The 24,650-nt window shown below is 41.1% G+C and overlaps 1 protein-coding gene across 1 annotated transcript; it reads left to right on the top strand.

The window, feature by feature from the left end:
- LOC124596355 (allergen Cr-PI-like) lies at window positions 1-24,650 on the top strand. Its single transcript, XM_047135461.1, has 9 exons — window positions 1-156; window positions 7,709-7,842; window positions 7,956-8,114; window positions 9,583-9,760; window positions 15,966-16,363; window positions 16,443-16,586; window positions 16,720-16,833; window positions 18,363-18,678; window positions 24,168-24,650. Exons 1-9 carry the CDS (start codon window positions 63-65, stop codon window positions 24,569-24,571), a joined length of 1,941 nt encoding a protein of 646 aa, XP_046991417.1. The 5' UTR covers window positions 1-62; the 3' UTR covers window positions 24,572-24,650.

The following is a 24,650-nucleotide window of genomic DNA, read 5'->3' as shown; positions in this document are numbered from 1 at the left end:
GGCAGGCTTGCGGCGTACAGTATAAAAGCGCGGCGGCCGCCTGGACAGCCGGAACTCACGACATGGCCGCCAGGGGAACCGCCACCTTCCTGATCGCAGCGTGCGCCCTGGTCGGCCTCGCCCAGGCCACCATCAACCCAGAGCCGCACGTCGTTGGTGAGTAACAGCAATCCGGTATCTCGCGCTGAATGCCTTCCATATTCTCTGACGGGCTACCCGAACGCGCCTTGTAGACAAGTTACACAGTATTCTCAAGCGCCTACGTGTTCGATTTACACGGACACCTTTCAGTCTACACTGAACTCTGTATATTACTAGGTAGTGGTGTAAAAGGGTGGTTTTGTTCCATCCTTCTTAACGGAACGAAATCGAGTTCCTGCGAGAAAGGTCACAGCACATGCTTGGCTTGGGGTTGGGTTGTTTGGGGGAGGAGACCAAACAGCGAGGTCATCGGTCTCATCGGAATAGGGAAGGATGGGGACTGAAGTCGGACGTCCACTTTCAGAGGAACCATCACGGCATTTTCCTGGAGCGATTTAGGGAAATCACGGAAAACCTAAACCAGGATGGCCGCACGCGGGATTGAACCGTCGTCCTCTCGAATGCGAACTCAGTGTGCTAACCACTGCGCCGCCTCGTTCGGTCACAGTACGTAGTAAATACGGCAATTCACCCAGTGAAATCGAAGTTACGTCTAGAGGAGGAGGAGCAGTTTAGTGCTTAACGTCCCGTCGACAACGAGGTCACTAGAGATGGAGCACAAACTCGGATTAGGGAAGGACGAGGAAGGATATCGCCCATGCCCTTTCAAAGGAATGAACCCATCATTTGCCTGAAGCGATTTAGGCAAGTCACAAAAACCTGAATTATAAGGGCCGGACGCGGGTTTGAACCGTCGTCCACCCCAACGCGAATTCAGTATGCTAACCACTGACCCAACCTCTTTTGGTTATGTGTCCCATCGCACAATCATTACCTGCCCTCTGGTTCTTAATTTATTTAAACGATTTAGAACACAATCTTAGTATCCCTTTTACATAGGCTTATAATATTGTTTTAGAATCCATCCATCTACATCTACAGTTGGATGACTACTCTGCAATTCACTCCTGAGTGCCTGGAAGAGGGTTTATCGAAGCACCTTCAGACAGTTTCCCTACGGTTCCATTCTAGAACAGCGCGTGGAGAAAATTAACCTCTGTACGAACTCTGATTTCTCTCATTCCTCCCTATGTAGGATGGCGGCATTAATATATTTCCAAATTCAGAGGTCAAAGATGTTTGAAATTTCGTAAAAACATTTCGCCGCAACTAAAAACGACTTTGTTTTGTTGATTGCCATCGAAACTCGCTCATCATACCCCTGGCACTCTCTCCCTTCTTTTGCGATGGTAAACCACGGGTTGCAGTTCTTTGAACTTTTTCGGTGTCTCCATCTCGTAAGGATCGCATACAGCACAGCCATACTGTAGCAGAGGACAAAAAAGCGTAGTGCAGGCAGTCTCTTTAGTACATCTGACGATTCTCCTAAGTCTTCTGCCAGTACACAGTAGTCTTTAGTTTGCCTTCCCCACAATATGATCTACCTCATCGTTTTGACTTAAAATGTTCGCAGTAGTAATTCCTAGGTTTTAACTCGAATTAACGACTTTAAATTTGTGTGATTTATCGTGTAATCCAAATTTAACAGACTTATATTTTACTCATGTGGATGTCTTCAGATTATTCCGTACTGAGAGACAATTACCGCTTTTCGCACCATTCCAATATCGCGTCTAAGTCATTCTCCAATTGGTCTCGATCTTCTGATGGCTTTACTAGACGGTAAATAAGAGTACTTCTCCACACAATCTAAGACGGCTGCTCAGATTATCTCCTAAATCGTTTTTGTAGTTCGGGAATGGACAAAAACACTTCCATGGTGAACGCCGGGGAATTTAGGGCATATTAGTATACTTTCCTGGTCTAACCTAGGACATATTTTTGAAAGATTTCTGGAATATTAATTATCCAGATGTAGTTATCATTGGACAAGGCTTTTTTGAAAATGAAATTCACAACAAGAAAGTCTGAATTATTTGTACCATCAAGAATATGTTTAGCAGAGGGTGTTGGATGTCTACCCTTTCTGCAGTCCAAATGTTCCACAGAGTTGTTATTCGTAATGTAACAAACTTCAAGCTTTTTTATTCAAAGACTGCAAAAGGTACTGAGTCAAAATTTAAGCACTTTTACAGCACAGTTCATCGAAATTTAAAGTTTACCTTTAATTCGCTGCTTCAGTCTGAAGTACCTTACAATAACCGGAGCAAGTAGTACTTCACTTTTATTTGACGTATCCATTGTTACTGCTACACACTTAATGTCGTACAAAGAACGCAACACATTATCAAATATAAATGGCGAAATAAAGTTAACTATAATGGTCTCGGTTGTGCTTATAGCAAGTGAAAAATTTGGGTGGTATAAATTTTTAGCCAGTCTAGATGCGCAGTCTGAATTTTTGAAACTGAGTTCGTGTCGGGCAGTGTGGCATGAAGATATTGCCTTTTTAACAGCACACTCCAGATCACTGTTATTCCCATCTTTTTCTTTTAAACAGCCTCTTATATTTGATGAAGCAGTCGCATTAATAGCACTAATAGGTTAAGCTGTTTTCACATGGTCTTTAATATCAGCCTTTTCTTTACGTACAACAGAACATTCTCCATCAAATAGTGTGTGATAAAAAAGTTCCTTGTTACTGCCATTACATACGTTCATTATTTTGTTTCCTGTTGCCGCTTAACGTTAAACACGCACTTTATTTTGCCCATTGCCAAATGATGAGACAAGAAACGAATATAGATAAAATGATAAAAAAACGTCTAGAGTATTTACTTCACACACGAAAGCAACAAAAGCACATTGACCATGTTGTGCTGCCAAACGACCAATTGTGGGGGAACCAATAGCCTTGCCACTCAACCAACGTCAGCGGCTACTGTAAGGTGGGCTGAGAGACGGACAGACGTAAGAGAATGTTTGGAAACATGATGTCGATCATGTCGCTCGAATGTTAAGAAATGCTCTCGCCAGTCATAAAATTCTCAAGACCCAAACGTTCTTGCAACTTCGGGTATTACCTCGGTCAACACTAGAAAACAATGACTGTTCTAATAATCTCGGACGTATGATAACTCTAGCTCTTACATTATTTGCAGTTTACATTGTCGTTTACATAATCTGAAAAGTAATGGAACTTAAATAACAAAAGATTTGATCTCGTCCACATGAATGCTAAAAAATTCCTTTAATCTTCAATTACACACCAGTAGCACAAATTTAATTGTGGATGACTAAAATAAACACATAGGAATTACAATTATGAGAAACCAACGCATAGAAAAGTTTTTGGAGAAGGCGAATCAAACACTTTGCTTTATTGGTAGAGCAGATAGAAGGTGCAACAAATCTCCTACAGACAGCCTACACTACGCTTCTCCGTCCTTTTTCTGGAGTATTGCTCCTCTGTGTGTGATACTTGCCACATAGGTTTAACGGAGGACATAACAAAGATAAAAAAAGCACCTGATTTTGTATCATCGCGCAATAGGAGAGAGAGTCTTAAGAACATGGTATGCAACCCGGGGTGCCAATCATCAAAGCAATGTCGTTTTCCGTTGCTGCGAGGTCTTTTCAAGAAATTCCTCTGAATGCGAAAATATTCTGTTGATTGACACCCACATAGAGAGGAACGAACGTCGTGAAAAAAGAAGAGAAATCAGAGCTCGCACAGAAAGACTTGTGTTCATTCTTGCTACATGCTGCTTGAGAGTGTAACCATGGGCAAACAGTCTTCAAGTTGGTCCATCAACCTTCCGCCGTACACTTGATCGCGAATAATCATATATAGAGAAGGAAAGTTAATTTCAGGAGTAGCCCAATAGAGTGTGAAAGGGTCTTTACAATTCATAATATTATCTACTCTGTAATGTTGGAAGGTGCGTGACATTATTCCCAGATTGTGAACTCGGCTGTAGGAAGCTTTCAACACCAGCAAAGAGAAGCATACAGAACATCGATAATTTAGTATACGGACTGGCGTCTGATCCTGAGCATAAATAAATATAACGTACTAGAAGACCAGTATCAGTTGCAAAGCGATTTAGAAAAGATTCCTGTATGGTGTAGCAGGTGGCAGTTGACGCTAAATACCGAAAAGTGTGAGGTGATCCACATGAGTTCCAAAAGAAATCCGTTGGAATTCGATTACTCGAGAAATAGTACAATTCTCAAGGCTGTCAATTCAACTAAGTACCTGGGTGTTAAACTTACGAACAACTTCAGTTGGAAAGACCACATAGATAATATTGTGGGGAAGACGAGCCAAAGGCTGCATTTCATTGGCAGGACACTTAGAAGATGCAACAAGTCCACTAGAGAGACAGCTTACACTACACTCGTTCGTCCTCTGTTAGATTATTGCTGCGCGGTGTGGGATCCTTACCATGTGGGATTGACGGAGGACATCGAAAGGGTGCAAAAAAGGGCAGCTCGTTTTGTATTATCACGTAATAGGGGAGAGAGTGTGGCAGATATGATACGCGAGTTGGGATGGAAGTCATTAAAGCAAAGACGTTTTCCGTCGCGCCGGCCGAAGTGGCCGTGCGGTTAAAGGCGCTGCAGTCTGGAACCGCAAGACCGCTACGGTCGCAGGTTCGAATCCTGCCTCGGGCATGGATGTTTGTGATGTCCATAGGTTAGTTAGGTTTAACTAGTTCTAAGTTCTAGGAGACTAATGACCTCAGCAGTTGAGTCCCATAGTGCTCAGAGCCATTTTTTTTCCGTCGCGGCGAGATCTATTTACGAAATTTCAGTCACCAACTTTCTCTTCCGAATGCGAAAATATTTTTTTGAGCCCAACATAGGTAGGAATGATTATCAAAATAAAATAAGAGAAATCAGAGCTCGAACAGATAGATTTAGGTGTTCGCTTTTCCCGCGCTCTGTTCGGGAGTGGAATGGTAGAGATATAGTATGATTGTGGTTCGATGGACCCTGTGCCAAGCACTTAAATGTGAATTGCAGAGTAATCATGTAGATGTACATGTAGATGTAGATTCCCCTGGTAACTGGACGCGGCGAACCATCTAGAACCTGAGTGAGCATACATAAAGGGCCGCGTAAGCTATGGAATATTTTTGTTCTACGTAGTTATCCTCCTGTCCGTTACAGAAAAATAAACAATATTTGTAGCAAAATAGAAAAGGTCAATGATTAATTCAAGTTTTATCTGAAACTTGGTCATGTGTGACGTGAAAGAGAGGAATTTTGAAGTAAAAATAAAACACACCACATATTTATCAAATAGTACTAGAAAAGGCAATTTCCTCAAAAAATTTGAAGTTACATATACGCAAAACAAAAATATATCGAAAATTGCTTCAAAATTTAGTCGACTTTATACAAAACATGTTTCTGTTATTTATAAACAACTTTCACCCTTATCACTAACTAGCTTAGCGCCCGCTGATTCGCTTCTGTAATCGAATTTTTATGTTGTTTAGATGTTGCAAAACTTTCTAAAGTTTTCACGCTCAGTATGGTCATAGAAGTATGTTCTTTGCTGAATGTACTTCTGACCGAAAGGTAATTCCGGTAACTGAAATCCAAAGTTTTGTGCACTTAAGAACATGGCTTGTGTTAAACGGCAATAATATTGCATCAGACCAGTAGAGTATAGAACAGACCGCTCCGTGCGAACGCACACAGAACTCTATCATCTTTGGCTGGTAAAAAGATAGCAATGAAATAGGTTGAGTATTCACACTAATTTGGCATGAAGAGTGGGCGAATGCATCCCTTCGTGCGATTCTCCTACAACACTGCCCAACAAATTTTTGATTTTTGTCTGCCTGCTCGATAAAATTATGAATTTTTCACTTGTAATGATTGTGGTGAATCAGTATTTGAAAATAATAAATTAGTACCGCATGTATTTTCCAGAAGTAGATATTTTATTATTTATGAAAAATCTATAATCTTGAAACACTGGAAAGACAAATATTTCATTCCAGGATAAGTTTAGTAGGACATTTTTGGTCGTTATCTTTTGCATTAGTGTTATGCAGTGTCTCTGACTAAAGAAGAACAATATTCTGCCAGCACGCTGCAGTTCCTCCGCCACACAAACCCCTTTTCCGTTACTACTTCATTTCCCGGTGAAAACTTTCCCCGTGTTCATCACTTGTATCCGCCACGTTCTGAAGGAAAACGTCAAGTTGGCAATCAAAGAAAAGTAAGTTTGGTGATGTATGACGCTTAATACGTTGGAAACATAGCGTTATTTAGGATCTCTTTATAGTCATCAGATTTCCAAGAAAGTGGGTACACACCGACTTGAAGACACTCCATGCATCTTTTACATTGTCACTTAACGAGTTGGTGAAATCTGTATCTAGCATAAGGTGTCGTATTTGGGGGCCTGTATCTAGCATAAGGTGTCGTATTATTTGGGGACCAATAAATACTCTCGCTTTAATCTTTGCACCGCTGATATTGTGATCAGCTGTGCATAAGTTTCCCCTTTTCTGTCCAGCGCTTTTACAGACATCTTCATTAACCACATTTTAATATGCAGGTGTGGGAGATACACATCTTCAGGGTTTAATAACGCCTCCTCATTTTTCCTGGATGGAAGCCGTTTCGCTTATGTCAGTATTTACGTACATAATGTTATTGCTTGGTGTGAACGTCACACTCGCACAGAAAGCAGTAGTTATCGTGCATCCTGGTTGCGTACCAGTTAGTAGTCCAATTGCTTTCAGATCTGCACAGAATTTCCAGTTATGCGTATGATAGTGTAAGTGAGTGAGCAAATCGCCCATAGCTTCATAAGACCCTTCCTTCATAACCAAGTATCTGACTGGAACTGACCGGTATTAGTTACCATTCTGAAGGAGGACTGCCTATAAACCTAATTCCGAGGAATCAATAACGAGTTTTCATTCCACAGTGTTGCGCACACGAAGCAGTAATCCAAACAAACCACTGATGTCACTACAGCATATAGACTAGGAAGACAAAAAGCTTCCTGTCTCACTGTGGCGCTCCTACCTAAAGTAGCTTCATCATCCTGCACGGGCAAACTCCACCATTGCAGTCGCGTAGACAAAAACTTAGTTTGTGCCTGTGACAAATTCAAGCCCTTCTACATCTACATCTACATCTACATTTATACTTATGACAGAGGTCGTAGAATTCGCCTCGCATAATGCGATGAGGTGATGCTGATCGTGGTGGCAAATACTCCGGATTCGGACTAACGTGCTGTACTGGTTGTTATTGCTGTTTCGTTCCCACTGCTATTGTATAGCACCTCTATACGTTGTACATCAATGGGCCAATCACATGGTTGCTTAGGAAGTGGAGAAGCATCATCGGGAAGTGGCCGTATGGCTGAGGGCCGATGTGAATATTGAGTAGCACGTTTTAATTTTGCAGAATACCCTTTCAGTTTGGTCAGGCAAATATTTTTCTTGCCGATGTGCTAATAAGAATCATTACGGTAAATCAAGAATAAAAACTTAATACTACAGCAATTGGTTGGATGTATTTTAAACTGTGCTGACAATAGAAAGATCGTTATGTGATTTAATTATTTCGATCAATGCCAAGTAGAATTGAATTTCAGTAATAAATGTGCTTGGAACGTCTTCTCTTGTAGCGGACAAGGACTTCCTTCTGAGGCAGAAGAAACTGCTGGAAGTTTTTTGGCATGTCGGACAACCCACTGTAGATCCCGAGCAGAAGGTTATTTCGGAAACGTTTAATCTTGAGGAGAATGTCAACAACTTCAAGGTAAATCACACTTTAATCAAAGGCTTGTGGCTGTGGGTTTAGAACCCTCTGTTGGAATTGTTTTAATCGTCACTAAGACAAATTACCAGCCATTGCTTCTCTCTCGTTTGCAGGATCCAGAGCTCGTCAAGAAGTTCGTGAATTACTACACTCATGGCTACTTCAAGCAGCGTGGAGAACAGTTTTCAATCTACAACAAGCTGGACCAGATCCAGGCCAAGGCTCTTGTCGACCTTTTGTACCAGGCGAATGACTTCGAGACCTTCTACAAGGTGAGTAAGATACAGTGTCATCACGTAATGGTGTTAAAAGGAAGACATCCAAAACCAGTTACCACAATTTAAGTTCACTGGACCAGTAAAAAGGTTGATTAGTGTAACAGAAACACTTCCGCTGAAATATACGTAAAGGACAGGTAGAAAAATACGTAAAGGACTGGTAAGACAGCAGCTTCAGAATCTTTTTTGTATCTAATCAACTGCTTACTAAAAGTGGAACCGAAAAAAAGAAATGCATGGTATTATACACCATAGATTCGTGGTAACGATTATAATATTATTATACGAGAATTATGCATTATGTTAGACTTTGAGATGCATTTCCCATCATCATAATTTGGTAAAAAGAGCTGTGAAACATTAGAAATGCTCTCCATCTGAAGTTATATAAACAAATTCTGACCTGTGTGAATCAGACACTAGTTCAGTGAAATGAATGAATCAGCGGGTCTTGAAACACGCAAATATAAGAACCTAAATACCAGCAAATAACTCAGTAGTTTCGTAATAGAAAGCTATTGAGAGACTTTCACAGTGTAAGTATTTCATGATTGTAATGAATCGAGAGACAACACTAAATGGACACGTAGACAATCTATACAAATCGCAAACGACACAACCCTGTGCATTATCGTACATTACTGTTTTTATAACGTACAGGTTCTGTCGTTTGCGATTTTTACGATACAAGTCGACAAAGCATCTGGCAGCATGTTGCAATATCTTACAGTGGGTTGGTTCATTTTACGTTCTTTCGGGGTATTTAAAAGAATGCACAAAGGGGAACATAGATAAGTAGATTTAGGGATTGAAATTCGAAAAACACTGAGACTTGTATACTTTATTTTTAATGAGGAAGCCAAATTCTAATTTTCTTGGGTTTCATTTTACAAATGCTTTCATAATGAAATTTTCTCATAAAAAATTCATCCACTTTTCAATACTTGGTGGTTGAATGTCCAGACACATTGAAACATGTATTTCTTTATTACGAACTGAGAAGTCAAATACAAGTTTAATACACGTAGTTTTAAAATACCGTTAGTAATACTTTAATAATGATTTATTTTCGAAATAAACCGTCATCCACCATTTTACCCCCCTAGTGACGAAATTTTCAAAAATACTGAAGTATGGATTTTTACATTTGTGACCGAGGAGCTAAAGAATATTTTGGACATTACCTTAACAGCGAGATGTTGTCAAAAACCTTTCATCCATTATTTTATCCGTTTATGGTTGGAAATACGAAAAATCTTCACTTTCTGGTATTATTATTACTTTATCATCATACTGACATCCAACTTCCACAAACTATCGGAGGGTAGACGTCGCTATTGGTAAAGTAATATCGCTACGAAACATTCTGCACGACTTATGGAGCAGTGTTTTGACGGCTTGTGAATACAGACCTACTTACGTGCGTCATTCTAGTCTAGGATAACGGCTTGTCCGGTTCCAGACGTCCGTGTGGGCCAGGGACCACCTGAACGAGGGTCTGTTCGTGTACGCTCTCAACGTGGCCAAGCTGCACCGCGAGGACCTCTTCGATGTGGTGCTGCCACCCTTCTACGAGCTGTACCCGCACCTGTACGTCAGCCCAGAGGTCATCAAGGAGGCGTGGGAAGCCGCCCTGCAAGGTACCATCAACAATTTGGAGCCGTTAATTACTTTGTATGCCAACACCTCATACGGTACGAGCATTTCTGGTCATATTAGTCACGTTTCTATTCAGAGATATGCCGCTTACAAATTCCGGCATTCCCATCATCATTAGCATTTATTATTTTTAATACCCACTGTCGTAATTGTGAGTAAAGAAAAATATTAATTAATTCTAAAACTTAGACACTCTCCTAGTCAATTTATATGTCATGGTTCTAGCTGATACAAATACACAAAAAGTTAACCACGTGCTGCTGTGACGGAAGAGTCTGTAATTTCCTCTTCGCTGTAATTATATTTCATGTAACTACAGCAAAGGACTTGGAAGAGCAGTTGAACGGAATGGACAGTGTCTTGAAAGGAGGATATAAGATGAACATCAACAAAAGCAAAACGAGGATAATGGAATGTGGTCAAATTAAGTCGGGTGATGCTGAGGGAATTAGATTAGGAAATGAGACACTTAAAGTAGTAAAGGAGTTTTGATATTTGGGGAGCAAAATAACTGGCGATGGTCGAAGTAGAGAGGATATAAAATGTAGACTGGCAATGGCAAGAAAAGCGTTTCTGAAGAATAGAAATTTGTTAACATCGAGTATAGATTTACGTGTTAGGAAGTCGCTTCTGAAAGTATTTGTATGGAGTGTAGCCATATGGAAGTGAAACATGGACGACAAACAGTTTGGACAAGCAGAGAATAGAAGCTTTCGAAATGTGGTGCTACAGAAGAATGCTGAAGATTAGATGGGTAGATCACATAACTAATGAGGAGGTATTGAATAGGATTGGGGAGAAGAGGGGTTTGTGGCACAACTTGACAAGAAGAAGGGACCGGTTGGTAGGACATGTTCTGTGGCATCAACGGATCACAAATTTAGCATTGGGGGGCAGCGTGGACGGTAAAAATCGTAGAGGGCGACCAAGAGATGAATACACTAAACAGATTCAGAAGGATGTAGGTTGCAGTAAGTACTGGGAGATGAAGAAGCTTGCACAGGATAGAGTAGCATGGAGAGCTGCATCAAACCAGTTTCAGGACTGAAGACCACAACAACAACAAACTCCTTACTGTCACTAGGAAGCCTTCTAAGAGGTCCACAACTATTTTCCTCTTCCTTATTGTGTCTGTAATGAACACAATACGTAAGCATCTGCCCTGAAGCTATACTAATCGCACACGGTACATACAATGAGCAACTATGTACTCAATGCACTCACTTGCAGTAATTACAGATGCACTTTCTCCCTGTTTAGCAACGCTGTCCAGAACTCCAGGCTCATACCACACAATAATAATTTCCATTACCTGTACAACAAACACTGTGCATAGGTTAATAGGCTGTTTACTGATAAATATATGTACAAGGAATCAGTTAGTTGCTGTACAATTACTTAAGATATTTCAAATGCTCCCATGCAGTTCCATAATTGCAGCCTTATTTGAAAGACCTGACGTAACAAGGCAGTATTTATTACTATAGATTTCCAGCAGTTGAGTATATAGCAGCGGAACCTGCACCAGTCTCTTGTAATCTAAAATTTACTTCTGTTAGTTTGTCGAATGACAATTATGAAGAAAATAATTTAACTGCAACGAAAGCGTATTATCAGTTACGTTCCGTATTAATCTACTGACACAAATAGTTATAGACAGAATTGTTCACCGAATGGATGACCACGAATTGCTTTTTAGCTCTATCGTTATTTTACTGTTATACCTAACATTTCATACCAACGTGGACAAGGTGGACTGTTTCAGAAATCTTATCAACATTATTGCTATCAACTAAAATGGCCAGTCTTTTTTGTTCTGCCCAGAAACAGCTTAATTCTTGATGTGTAGGATACTGAAAGACCTACAGCTCTAACATACATCTCAGCTCTCTACTATTTGCGGAGAGGATTACCTTCTTCAGTATTGTTTAGTTGTCAGTGAAATGACTGTGGGCTCTATAAGAGACATTTGTATGTCAGTTTCATGATTCAGATTATTTTAAAACCACCGATGGTGCAGATCTCTCCGTTGTAACTACCGTAAGGGTCTGATTTGTCATTTATGGTCAACCGCCGGAAAACTCATTCGGCAAGATATGCTGAGAAATACCTGTTTCTACCTTTCATAGTTGACCGTATCTTCATCTTACTGCAGTCGAAGTGTCACCATACTGGTGCCATTAGACGATTCTGGGTCGAAGTAGGTTTTGTGTTGTGCTGTGAATTTGTTAAGCAGGCAGCAGCCGCAAGAATCACATTATTTACACTAATGCTGTTGTATCAGCCAACATAATAATAAACACTCTTGTAATTAATGCTCAAATTTACTAAAAATAAATAAAAAAGCACTAGTCGCATGCTATATAATGACGTTGACTTCACTGCTGTTCGAAGACTCTTCCACTTATAATCAAGGCAGCACTAGCTACCGTTTCTTGTTTCTTCGACATTCAACCTCGACATGAAAAATCTTTAGGGAAGTGTTACTGCAAACTTTTTGTAGGGTATCGCAAACTTTCTTTCAATAAAATGAACATTTACGTTGGATTACACGTCAAAGAGACCATTGGAGATGGAACACAAGATGAAATTTGAAAAAGGCGGTGGTAAGAATTCCGCTTCTACTAAAATTTGTTAACTGGTACGTCAGCTCATTCTGTGCTCTTTACTTGTAACTAGCTCACTATTGCAAGCGCGTAAATGCGACATTTCACAGATTTTATATATATGTCCTTACCATGCAGCACAAGTGTTTGAAGTTGAAGTCTGTTCCACACTCAGACAGTGGTGTTTGTGAGCAATGCCTCCGTCCTGAAGTTCTGTCATGGCCGTTAGTGACTTCGGTTAAGAATGTAGCTTTTGGCCATACGTGGAAATATATAGAAGATATCTTCGAATGCAGTAGGTACGTGTATATTAGTTCAGTTAGGTGATGTGTTGGCGAATGTGCCAACACCTTGTAGATAGAGGAGGCCGAAATGCACGCTATCTAACGCAGACGGGCGTGAATTCTGGAACAGGATAAGTAGTGAATGTTAATAAGAAAAGTATGCAGCTCCTCGAATACTTAACTTTTATTCCTTCATGTGAATACAGCATTCTTGATGAGACAGTTCATACGATAACTATCAAACTATGTAAGGCTAATGGCGCCTTGCTAGGTCGTAGCCATGGACTTAGCTGAAGGCTATTCTAACTGTCTCTCGGCAAATGAGAGAAAGGCTTCGTCAGTGTAGTCGCTAGCAAAGTCGTCCGTACAACTGGGGCGAGTGCTAGTCCGTATCTCGAGACATGCCTTGTGGAGGCGCTCGGTCTGCGATCACACAGTGGCGACACGCGGGTCCGACATGTACTAAATGGACCGCGGCCGATTTCAGCTACTACCTAGCAAGTGTGGTGTCTGGCGGTGACACCACATTAGGTACTTGCACAAGATTCGCGTACGGGAACTCGGAGCAGAATGGGATAGCTAGGTACAAGTTTACGCTGTTTTCTAGAAGTGAGAAAGCTGCCATGAATTATAGACATATGCAGCCAAGTCTCTGAATCGAAGGGAAGGCGCAACAGCCATTTTGACTTGTGTTGGAGAGCGACTTGTAAGTAAATAAGTAAATGGTTGTACTTCATGTTTCCAGTTATGTTTTTATAAGCCATGATGGAAAAGTACGTTCGCAAAGCTAAGAATAATCCCAACTATCGGGTTGTCAATTCAGATGAGAAATGCAAAAACGTGTTCAATACAGAACAAAAAGTTGAAGTGGTAGCACACCTGCAATCAATTGGGATCAGAACTCTTAGTGCAATGATGAAACATCTCATTGTCAGATCACCAGCCTATCAGCTAGCACAAGAAATGATAAAGGAACTTGTGTCGCTGAACAGGACTGGACTATAGGAGTTACTATTAGGCATCCTATGTCGCCTATTCGGAAGCCAAGAATTGGTGCACGATCCGTAGGATTTAGTAAAGTAACATAAACGGTAACTTGGTAATAAATATTAAAAATAACTGTACGTTTTTCAAAATGACATTTACATATAATCATCTTGTTAACGATTACGTTAAAGTTCATTAAATCTCTTTGTGTCTTACTTCTCAAGCGACTTCACAAAGAATTTCAACTTTTATGCAATAATTTCAGAAAAAGTGCCTTATCTCATTCTGCTCCATGGGTGCGTTAGAACGGGAAATATGCAAACGTTTCTTTGAAAAAAAAATAGAAAATAACACATAACATACAATTTTAACTGATTGTCGAGTAACCTTAAGAAATATTTTCTTGTGCTTCTTTATTTTACAAACATTGTTAAACGTTAGGTATCGCGTTCCGGTTCGAATTCCGTTACATAAATAGTAACGAAACGCTTTTGGCTTTGGTATCGATAGTACAAAAGTTTTTGCTCACTACCTTATTTCTGTTAATATCAAAGAAGATTCGTCGTTGTATGCCTGTTAAATATCTCAGAGAATTTCTGTTAAAACAGTTCGAACAACAAGTTAAGGGTGTTTAAACAGTCACATTTCACAGTGAAATATATGTTGCCTTAAGTGTCAAATTATTGTTTTTGCAAAGACACGAAATGCAAAAAGTAGGTAGTAAGATTACTGATACCCAAAGCGCTTAATTTCAGTGAAAAGGCTTCTATAACTGTCGAGGAAATACAATCTGCAGAATGAGATTTTCACTCTGGAATGGAGTGTGCGCTGATATGAAATCTCCTGGCAGATTAAAACTGTATGCCGGGCCGAGACTCGAACTCAGGACCTTTACCTTTCGCGGGCAAGTGCTCTACCAAAGTTTGAAGGCAACAGACGAGGTACTGGCGGAATTGAAGCTGTGAGGACGGATCATGGGTCGTGCTTGGGTAGCTCAGTTGGTGGAGCACTTGCCCGCGAAAGGCAAAGGTCCCGAATTCGAGTCTCGGTCTGGCACACATTTTTAGTCTGTTAGGAAGTTTCAAATACGATCTGGTTCTCGAGAGCTAGGAGTGTGTTCGCATTGGAGGAGAGGAGGCCGTGAAGTGAATCTGTACAGTACAGTCCTAAAAACGAGAATGGTGCTATGAAACTGTTGTATTACCTTAAATGATGACCTAGGTGATGTTTTATATTTGGACGACGTCAAGTGTATCAAGATTTTGAAGTACCCAAAATGTTACTGACTGACTGAGTTTCACTGAATATAATTTGAGTTTTCACCCAGTTGCGTGCCTGAAAAGGCAGTAACGTGAGTGTTGAGCATGCTTGGGACATTAACTACAAAATTTTGCAACGTCGACTGATTTTTTCGGGATGCAGAACTTACAGTAATTAATTTTGCAGAACTGATAAACTTCTGTGTCTGGTAAGGAACGTTCCACATGATAAGACAGAGTTACGATTACTACACTGCATGTATGTGACTAGGATCTAACGGGAACAATTAGCTTATACCGTGTGGATATAAGTGAAGTGAAGTTGCAGAGGGCCAGTGTGTGCTGTAATTACCGTTTGGCATCGCAACTTCGTAAATATCTTGGTGCGTTAATGGGGACCCGCTTTTCGATGGAAAATAATTAGATCCAATTTTGGCAACTAGGTGCAAATCTGGCACTGTACAGCATCTCTCGTCGACCTCTCTAGTGCTCTCATTGAACACCCGTGTATGCAGCAGTTGATGATAATGTGAAAGCCAGGCCTCTCTCCCTTCTTTGACGTATTCCGTCCATGTCCTTTTAATAATCCATTACAAATGGAAACATTTCTATACGTCTGTCTTGCATTCACAGCACAATGTTTGCACCTAGTGGCCAAAATTGGAACTAACTTTTTTTTCAGCGTAAATCAGTTCCACACTAAAGCATTAGAATATCTACCAAGTTTCGCTGCCATATACTTATAGTCCATACTGGATCTCTATGAGTAGCTGCACCTTACTTATGACCACCCAGTACAAGCAAATTGTTCCCATCACTTTAATTGTAACAACGCGGTAGCTACAGAGACCACACATCGTTTAATGAGGAACTTCTCACAATCCATCTGGATGAAAAGATAGTTATGACGTCTTGAACAGTTCCCAAAATATCTGAAATGAACAACTTAGCAGACTATTTCTTTTGTTTGACGCAATTAAAAACCAACAGTACTATGACAATGTGGTTGCGAAGTGTAGCCAACCAACTCCACTGTGTTAATTCCAACAGGCAAGGCCTTCAACAAGGAGAACCCTTACGTGATCCGCGTCAACTACAGCGGGCAGCCGTTCGCTCGCAACGCCGATGAACTGGTCTCGTACTACACTGAGGACGTGGGCCTCAACGCCTACCTGGACTTCATGCACTACCGCTACCCCTTCTGGGCCAAGATGCCGGAGTATAACCAAGCCAACTACACACGCCGCGGAGACCAATTCTACTACGGCATCAAGGCCATCGTCGGCAGGTACAACCTGGAGAGGCTGTCGAACCACCTCCCAGACGTAGAGCCCATCGACTACACGAAGCCCATCAACGGAGTCGTCCCTCAGGGTTCCCTTGTGCAGTACGTGAGCACGCTGGAGAAGAGGCTTCGTGAAGCCATCGATGCAGGATTTGTATTTGACGTAAGTCCAAAGACAGAACCCTTATTTGATATGTCGGACTGTGCGTTCCAGTGGCGTGTAAAACATTTTATCTCTTCAGAGCAACTTCACAAGATACTCACTGAATGACCCTCTCAGCATTGAGATCCTTGGAAGAATTGTGGAAGGCAATGCGGACTCCATCAACAAGGACTACTACGGCTCGTTCTACAGAAGCCTCCTGTCTCTCGCTGCCGGTCCAGGCGTAAGTACTGGTTTAATTCCTGACAGCATCCTGTGGAATGTCAAGCTCCGAGTCAGTACCTGTTTTCTTAAGGTGATTTTTTTTTTTTTTTTTTTTTTTTTTTTTTTTTTTTTTTTTTTTTTTTTTTTTGCAGAGCGTCACCCCAGCCTCTTCCTTCAGCAACCCTGCATTCTACAAAGTTGCTGCACGAGTCGCATCAATCCTCGATCAGTTTAAGGACAGGCTGGGACCATACTCTAGAGACCAGGTAATAACAAAAGATCACATTAATTTATTTTCTCAGTTTATTGTCAATGTGAGACAGGAGAAATCTGTTTGTAATTATTTCACTGGGTTTTGACCCAAGGCCAGGCTATTTCAGCAACCATATCCTAAAAAAACTATTTTTAAGTTGAATTGCTTTGCATGAAGAAGAAGTACAATACCCCATTTCTAAAGGAATACTTTGCACTTAATGTACTTGGGTCTGATGCTGTCAAAAGGCTCCTAATTTTTCTTATTAGTTACATATATAAAGGTGATAAAAGATAGAGAAACGTAAAAACAGTAAGTCGGCAGTCAGCCACAAAACTGTTAATCTCGTTTACACAAACACATTTCCAACATTTGATTTTTATTCAAAATACTTTGCACTAGAATTAAAATAAGCTGGTGACTTCGTAATACATTAGTTCATGCCTTTAAAATATTGTTCCCGATGCAAATGAATACTGAGGTGGAAAAGGATCAACACACTTCATATAGTTTCTGCAAACATGACCAACTCACCTGAACATTTAAAACGATGGTATTTGGTGATCTCTAAATTTCTAGTGAAACTAGAATTCTTTAGTGAAGAAAGATTTATAGCCGATTATACTGGTACTACATTTGTATGTAATGTTACAACTCTATGAACACATCACACAGGAAGGTGCAGTAAAGAATTTCTTTGCTGATGCTTAGCGGAAAATTGAGGCAGTAGTTTTGACTGAAATTTTGAGACACGAGAAGTGTGTTCCCTAAGAAATGTAAACCAGGCAATATAGTGGCATATCGATGTCTTAGGACAGTTTTCATTATATTCCATTATTTTAAAGTGGCAGGAAATCTTTTTTCTCCTTCACATCGGCTACCCGTAAGACCATAACATATGGGGAACATATTTTTTCAGGACTTGGATTCAATTTCAGTTATAGCATTATGATTTCAAAATAAATTTCTTATATTCCAGTATACATCTCATTTTATTCATAACGGTTCTACTATTTATAATGCTAATGTAAAAAGAGAAAAAGGAATATTCATACAGGGTGATTAAAAAGATTATGTCCCATAAGAGAATTAGGGTGAACCAGAACTTCTCGACAAATTTGAAAGGTGGTAGTACCGGTATAAATCACAAGAAGAAAAATGTGTTTAGTAAATACTGGCTCTGAAGTGCACAGACTACCTTACGAGTTAAGAGCAACATTTCTCATCTACTGAGCAGGTGTTCATATTTCTTAAGATATGAACTTAGAGCTGATGTTTACTGGACGTTTTTTCATGTTTTTTGGCCATACTACCACCTCTGTAATGTTGCCAGTGAAGCCCTGGTTCTTGGTTGCAAGTGACTTTTAATCACATGGTGTTCCTCTTAGCCTATACATCTTATTATGCTAAAAGTCAGTGTTTCAGTTTAAGTTAATTTGGTGCGTGGAACACCACGTCTGAAGAACATCGAAAATATGTGCAGTAAATGCCTCCAGAGAAGCAGATCTTGTAATTCGGTTCACATGGTGCCTCTCTTTCCAGCTGCTGCTGCCTGGAGTGAAAGTCGAGAGCCTGACCGTCGACAAGCTGGTGACGTACTTCGACGACTACGATTTCGAGCTGAATAACGCTATTCCAGTCGGAAGCGTGGAGGAAGGCGCCAAGCTGAATGTAGTCGCCCGCACGCAGCGGCTGACACACAAGCCGTTCAACTACCACATCAAGGTCACCAGTGACAAGGACATCGACGTGTTCGTGCGCTTCTTCTTCGGCCCCCGCTACGACGTCTACGGCAAGGAGCTGACCGCCAACCAGAAGAGGCACAACATGCTCTACACTGACTCATTCGTCTTCAAACGTAAGTCTATTAATTTCCTTGTGTCTGTCTGATGTTCGACAGAAGCTGCAATTATGGAAACCAAATCACTTAGCTAAATTACGAAGGTAAATAGTCACGTAATACACGCAGTGCGTCCTTGTATATGAGCAAGGCATAACAAATTACGTCGAATTTTAGTACATGTAATGATTGATTTATACCATTCGTAATTCTTCTTATACTGGTGTCGCTAACATTTAGCAACAAAAATTGAATTTTGCTACGAAAATAGAAACTTTAACATAAATAACTGCAAGCACATTCATCACGAAAGAAAATTTTTACAGCAGAAAGCATATCTACACGAGTCTTCTAATAAATTTGATACAGTCAGATAATTGAAACCGGCTTTCATATGACAATAATACTGCGTTTAATGGCTACTATGTTGTAATTAATTAGTGGACAGTTGTGTTTTTCAGTAGATGCTGCTCAGGCAGGGAAGCAGTTGTTAATGGGATCTTCTACAGGAGAAAACGTGTATCATTAGCTCGTTGTATTTCATTTTAATCTGTTGACAGCTTTAGTTTGTTGAGCTATACATAAGGCAATATTAGTGCCCAATGCCATTTCCGTTATTCCGTAAAGTAACAGTGCCACCTCTCTGATTTTAAGAACAGCGCGTTTATTGTTAAGTATTTATGCCTAAAACTAGTATGTAAACAGTTGAACGGCAGTCGCATGAACATTACCCTGAGATTACGTCCAAAAAATTCATTCAGGAGTTATGTAGCTTAAAACGGATTCAGTAGAATCTTAGGTCTTCTGTAGTGCATCAAGTACTTCTAGGGCTTCACAGAAATAACGCTTGGTTACATATGTGTTAGACGATATGTCTAACATTTATTGTAATTGTCTTATTAAGTAGCACATGATAGCCTACACTTGCACTTTCGTGTCCGAAGCAATCTACTTTTGGTCTCAAAAATGACACGAGTAAACTTCATTTTAGTGAGGTGTACCAAAGATTATTTTCTTTTTGTGAAGTTCCATATTGTGCTTCCGTTTGTTTCGTGGATATTTATCTCTGCTGTATTGTTTGTCTCGCTTTCTTCATATTGTTTCATACCAGTAACTAAATTGAAAAGTTTTGCGTGTTCTTGATATCTCAGCGAATTGGCTAATAACATCCTTGCTCGAGTACTTTGTTTTCCTTCAAAGCTTTGACAGGTCGTATCGCCTTGGGATAGTAGTGCATAGTTTGATGTAATTACTGATTATAAAGTTGGTACAGACACCTATGTGTAACTCAGTTGAAATAAATTTGTTGGTTTCTTTATGGCGCCATACATCAAGCATAAATTACGTAGAGCGCTACTGAATATTCAGTCTGTTATATAAAACTGTTCTACCAAGTTATTGTTATATAACGCTTTGTTGCGCAATAGATTAATTTTGTTACATTATCACAGCATGATTGGTAAAAGACTCTGCTAGATGCAGGTCTATTCTTGAACACATTGGTCCCCCTGTGAATGTGTGCCATTATGTGCCTTCGAGGCTTGAGATGAAAGTTCCGAAACTATGACATTAATGAGTTCTCTTTTACCTGTATCACTGCGGTGAACCATGATTCAGTGCGTCATTCCCATTAAGGTGACTTCACTGCAGACTTTCGCTATGGTAACCGTCAGGGAATGTATATGTTCAGTAAGAAGCCGATAATTGCATATGTTTCGAGCTACAAATTATTAATTACTAAGCCCTTTGATACGCTGCAGCAACAGTTAATATCCAGAAGGCTATTCCTCATTGTACCATCTTTGTCAATCACTCTGGCGAAGATTGACATCGATTACGTTAAATAAGAAGCATCCAGCTGTATTCGTTTCCGACTAATAAATTATTATGAATTACTTCGACATCGGCTGTTAATATACAGAGCTGCTACTCAATAAATTTTCTCAATAGTGCTCCTCGAAAAAAATTTAGCGTTCCCTCCAGGGATTCCCATCTCAGTTCTTGATGCACGTGCGTAACACTTGCGTGTTGTTCGAATCTGCCAGTAACAAATCTAGAAGCCTGCCTCTGAATTGCTTCGATATCCTTCTTTAATTCCACCGGTTACGGATCGCAAACACTCCAGCAGTACTGAAGAATCGGTTGCATTAGCGTCTTACAAGCGGTCTCCATTACAGATGAACTACGTTTTCCTAGAATTCTCCCAAGTCCACCATTCACCATTCCTACCACAAACCTCACATGGTCGTTCCATTTCATATAGCTTTTCCACGTTACGCCCAAATATTTAAACGACTTGACTGTGTCACGCAGAACAGTACTAATGCTATGTCCGAACATTACTGGTTAGTTTTTCCTACTCATCCGCATTGACGTATATTCTTCTACATTTTGAGGTAGTTGCCAATCATTGCAGAAACTAGAAATTGTGTCTAAGCCACCTTGTATCCTCGTACAGCCGTGCGCCACAGCAGCAACAGCAAACAAACGCAATCTGCTGCCCACCCTGTCCGCCAGATCCTTTATATATACAGAGAATAACAATTGGGTTCTATAACTTAAGAAGTCTTCGAGAATCACTCACATATCTGTGAACCCATTCCATATGCTAGTACCTTCTTTAACGTCTGTCAATGAAGATCCCTCTGAAACGCTCTCCGGAAATACAGAAATATGGTACTGTATCTGTGGTTGCCTTTCATCCACGTTTCTCAGTGTATCGTATGAGAAAGTGGCAAGATGCGATTCGCACAAGCGATGCTTTCAAATACTACGCTGATTCATAGACAAAGGATTCTCGATCTCAAGGAAAGTTATTACGTTTGAACTGAGAATGTGTTCAAGGATCCTGCAGGAAACAGATATTAGTGATAGTGATCTGTAATTTGGCCTGTCCGTTATTTTTTCCTTCTTGCGCCTTTTTCCTATGTCTTGGAACTACGCGCTTGGCGACAGGTTCGTGATAAATGCTAGCTGGGTAAGGGGCCAGTACCACCTGCCTGTCATCCTTTACCACGTGGACACCACGGAAGGATATAAAATAGCAAAACATACGTTTCTCACGTGAAAGTCTGTCGCCTATTGTCACCAGGAAATTAAACAAGGTTCAAATGGTTCAAATGGCTCTGAGCACTATGCGACTTAACTTCTGAGGTCATCAGTCGCCTAGAATTTAGAACTAATTAAACCTAACTAACCTAAGGGCATCACACACATCCATGCCCGAGGCAAGATTCGAAACTGCGACCGTAGCGGTCGCTCGGTTCCAGACTGTAGCGCCTAGAACAGCACGGCCACTCCGGCCGGCAATTAAACAGGGGGCACTGAATCCGGGGATAAATTGTGATGTTAATGTACATATTCAAACTAATCATACGTGTGTTAATGAAATTGTGCGCTGACATCTGAGGTGTCTGAGGAGATGGTGACTACTTGTGTCCAGGCAACAGAAGTGAGACTTCTCAGAATAATGAAGTGGTGCAGTTCATTAGACAAAATTAAGAGTGATAGCATTACGTATGAATTGAACAGTAAAAAAATACGAAATAAAATCCACGAAAATAGAGCAAATGGAATGGACTAATTAACGGTATGAGTACTTTAAGACTGCTTCTCAAAATCATGAGAGACGAACTTAAGGGGAGAAAAGGTCAGGGAACTGCAATGGGCAAATGTCTCACGCTTGAAGTATAGAAGAGGAGGATACCATCTACAAGTAGATACAATTGACACAGAGTGTTTCTTATTAATGTTTGAAAATCGTGATACGTAATTTGATACAAGACACCTAGGGCTGTAAATGTCGGGAATTACCCCAAAAGGGGATGACATATGTCGCACACGTAACTCGCAGCACGTGGAGCGGTTGGTCTCGCCGATCCTGCTATCGCTGGTAGGGGAAAGTGGTACACATCGCTGCGCCATGGTGCCCTTTTTCCGTAAATGTAAACAGACTCATCGCAGTCTTGTTCTAAACCTACCGCGAGCACTACCGTATCACATCGGACAATGCAAGAACGAGAACAGAGTACCCTAGCGTAACGATGTGTAGCACTCTCTCCATTGGTGAGGGTAGGATGCACAAGCCCAGCCGCTGCACATACGGCAAGATACGTCATCTGGTGACGTCTCATGTACCATATCGGGGGCAACGAGATATACGCGCCCCGCAACAAACATGTGACACTAGTAGGCTTCTCCGCCACACTTCGGGAACGTTCGGTTTCTTGCAGGACCTACCGGGAATCATTAGATAATCGAAAAGTTACCGTCTAAAATTCTTAATTTTTTTAGTGAGCTCTCGAGAACTATCATGCATTTAAATGCACAGCCAAGAATTATCAAAGTCGTCTGAAATAGTTACTCGTTTCCCGCCGGAGACGGCTGCTGGCACTCGTAATACCTACAGTGTCACGTGCTGTGACGTAAGCGTGGGCCTCCTTCCGTATAGCTCATCTGCTTTTGGGGTGTTTCCCGACATTTGCGGCCTCATGCGCCTGTGTTAAATTACTTGTCTCAGCACCATCTACATCTCTTCTGGTGCTTTTATATGGTAATGAGTATTACCCTGTACAGTGTTAACAACTCAAAATAATTTTCCGCCTTAAATCTTAAATTACAGGTCTCTTTCACATACGAGGCGTATTAGGAAAGTAAGGTCCGAGTACGAGCGAAATGGAACCCACTGTGAAACTCCGATTGTGCAAAGTTACATCGGAGGTGTTTGTTGGGTAGTGTCTGTAGTGTGCGTTGACGATCGCTTCAAGTCGCTATTTTCAGTTCAGAGCGCAAAGTGATCACGTAGAAATGCCTAGAATAACAGTGTTTCCCACCAAGTATGTGGACCAGATGAGAGATTTCGCCTGAAGCTATGCAACCTACATAACATAAATGTCATGCGTTTCTTTCTTCAATACAGTTTTCAGCCGCATTCTGCAGGGGCAATGAAAACGCTTGTGCAACGTTTTCGATGGGAAGTGTTTGATCACCCGCAATACACCCGTTGCTCATCTCTGCTCACATGAACCGCTCGCTACGAAGACGACATTCTGGCACAAACAACGAAAGGCAGACCTGCATAGAGAGTTGGCGCGAAGCAGAGACGGCTGTTTTCTGTGACGAGGGCACTGGAAAGTTTGTACAGCGCCACGACAAATATCTAAGTCGGAGCGGCGACTATTTAGAGAGGTAGCTGGAAGGTGCGGCTAACTGTTTCGAATAGAAAATTTTTGATTTTCACAGTGGTTTCCATTTCACGACCGATCGAACCTTACTTTCCGAACAGCCCTCGTACATAAGAGAAATTCTGATGTAAATTCAATGTACGCTAGTAACCCATTCAGATTCATTTACTGGTCGTAATTTATTTCGTTATTAAATGGCTGTATGTTTGTCTGTGGCTCATTATGTCTGTTCATCCTTTCGTGTTTAATCACAACTGCTGATGATACATTTACCAAAGTACTTGAAAATAAATTTAGGTTTCCATTCATTGTACTCTGTTTCAGTGAAAAAGGGCGAGAACGAGCTGGTGCGGAACTCGAGGCAGTTCAACTACTACGGCCAACTGCCTCTGACCTACAGCAAGCTGTACCAGCGCACTGCGGAGGCCATCACGTCAGGCTCGGAGGTGTACGTGGACGACTTCGTGAAGAAGTACGGCGACCCCGAGGGTCTGATTCTGCCCCGCGGAACACGCAGCGGCCTGCCCCTCAGCAGCTACGTCATCATCAAACCGTTCACGCACAAGACCATCAGCAGGATCAACCCCTACACGGACGACATCGGAGCCAAGATCTCCTTCTTCCCCTTCGACAGGCCCATCAACGAGCTCGAGTTCGATGTGCCCAACTCGTACTTTGGAGAAGCTGTGGTGGTGCACAGGAGCGGTGATGAGATCAACAGAGTATGAAGGAGCCCTTCTCCTAATTCCTGCAGCATTTGATGAGAGACGGAGTGAGAGTTTCAATAAAGTTTGACTTTGCACAAAA

This window comes from Schistocerca americana, chromosome 2 (genome assembly GCF_021461395.2).
Source record: "Schistocerca americana isolate TAMUIC-IGC-003095 chromosome 2, iqSchAmer2.1, whole genome shotgun sequence".
Classification (NCBI taxonomy): Eukaryota; Metazoa; Arthropoda; class Insecta; order Orthoptera; family Acrididae; genus Schistocerca; species Schistocerca americana.
This window is presented reverse-complemented; position numbering and strand designations above follow the sequence as displayed.

Excerpts from the sequence above, each read along its gene's own strand:
- LOC124596355 (XM_047135461.1), top strand. The coding sequence starts at position 63 with ATGGCCGCCAGGGGAACCGCCACCTTCCTGATCGCAGCGTGCGCCCTG. Across the intron at positions 7,843-7,955 it reads AGAATGTCAACAACTTCAAG|GATCCAGAGCTCGTCAAGAA; the intron begins GTAAATCACACT and ends TCTCGTTTGCAG. Across the intron at positions 16,834-18,362 it reads GACCATACTCTAGAGACCAG|CTGCTGCTGCCTGGAGTGAA; the intron begins GTAATAACAAAA and ends CTCTCTTTCCAG.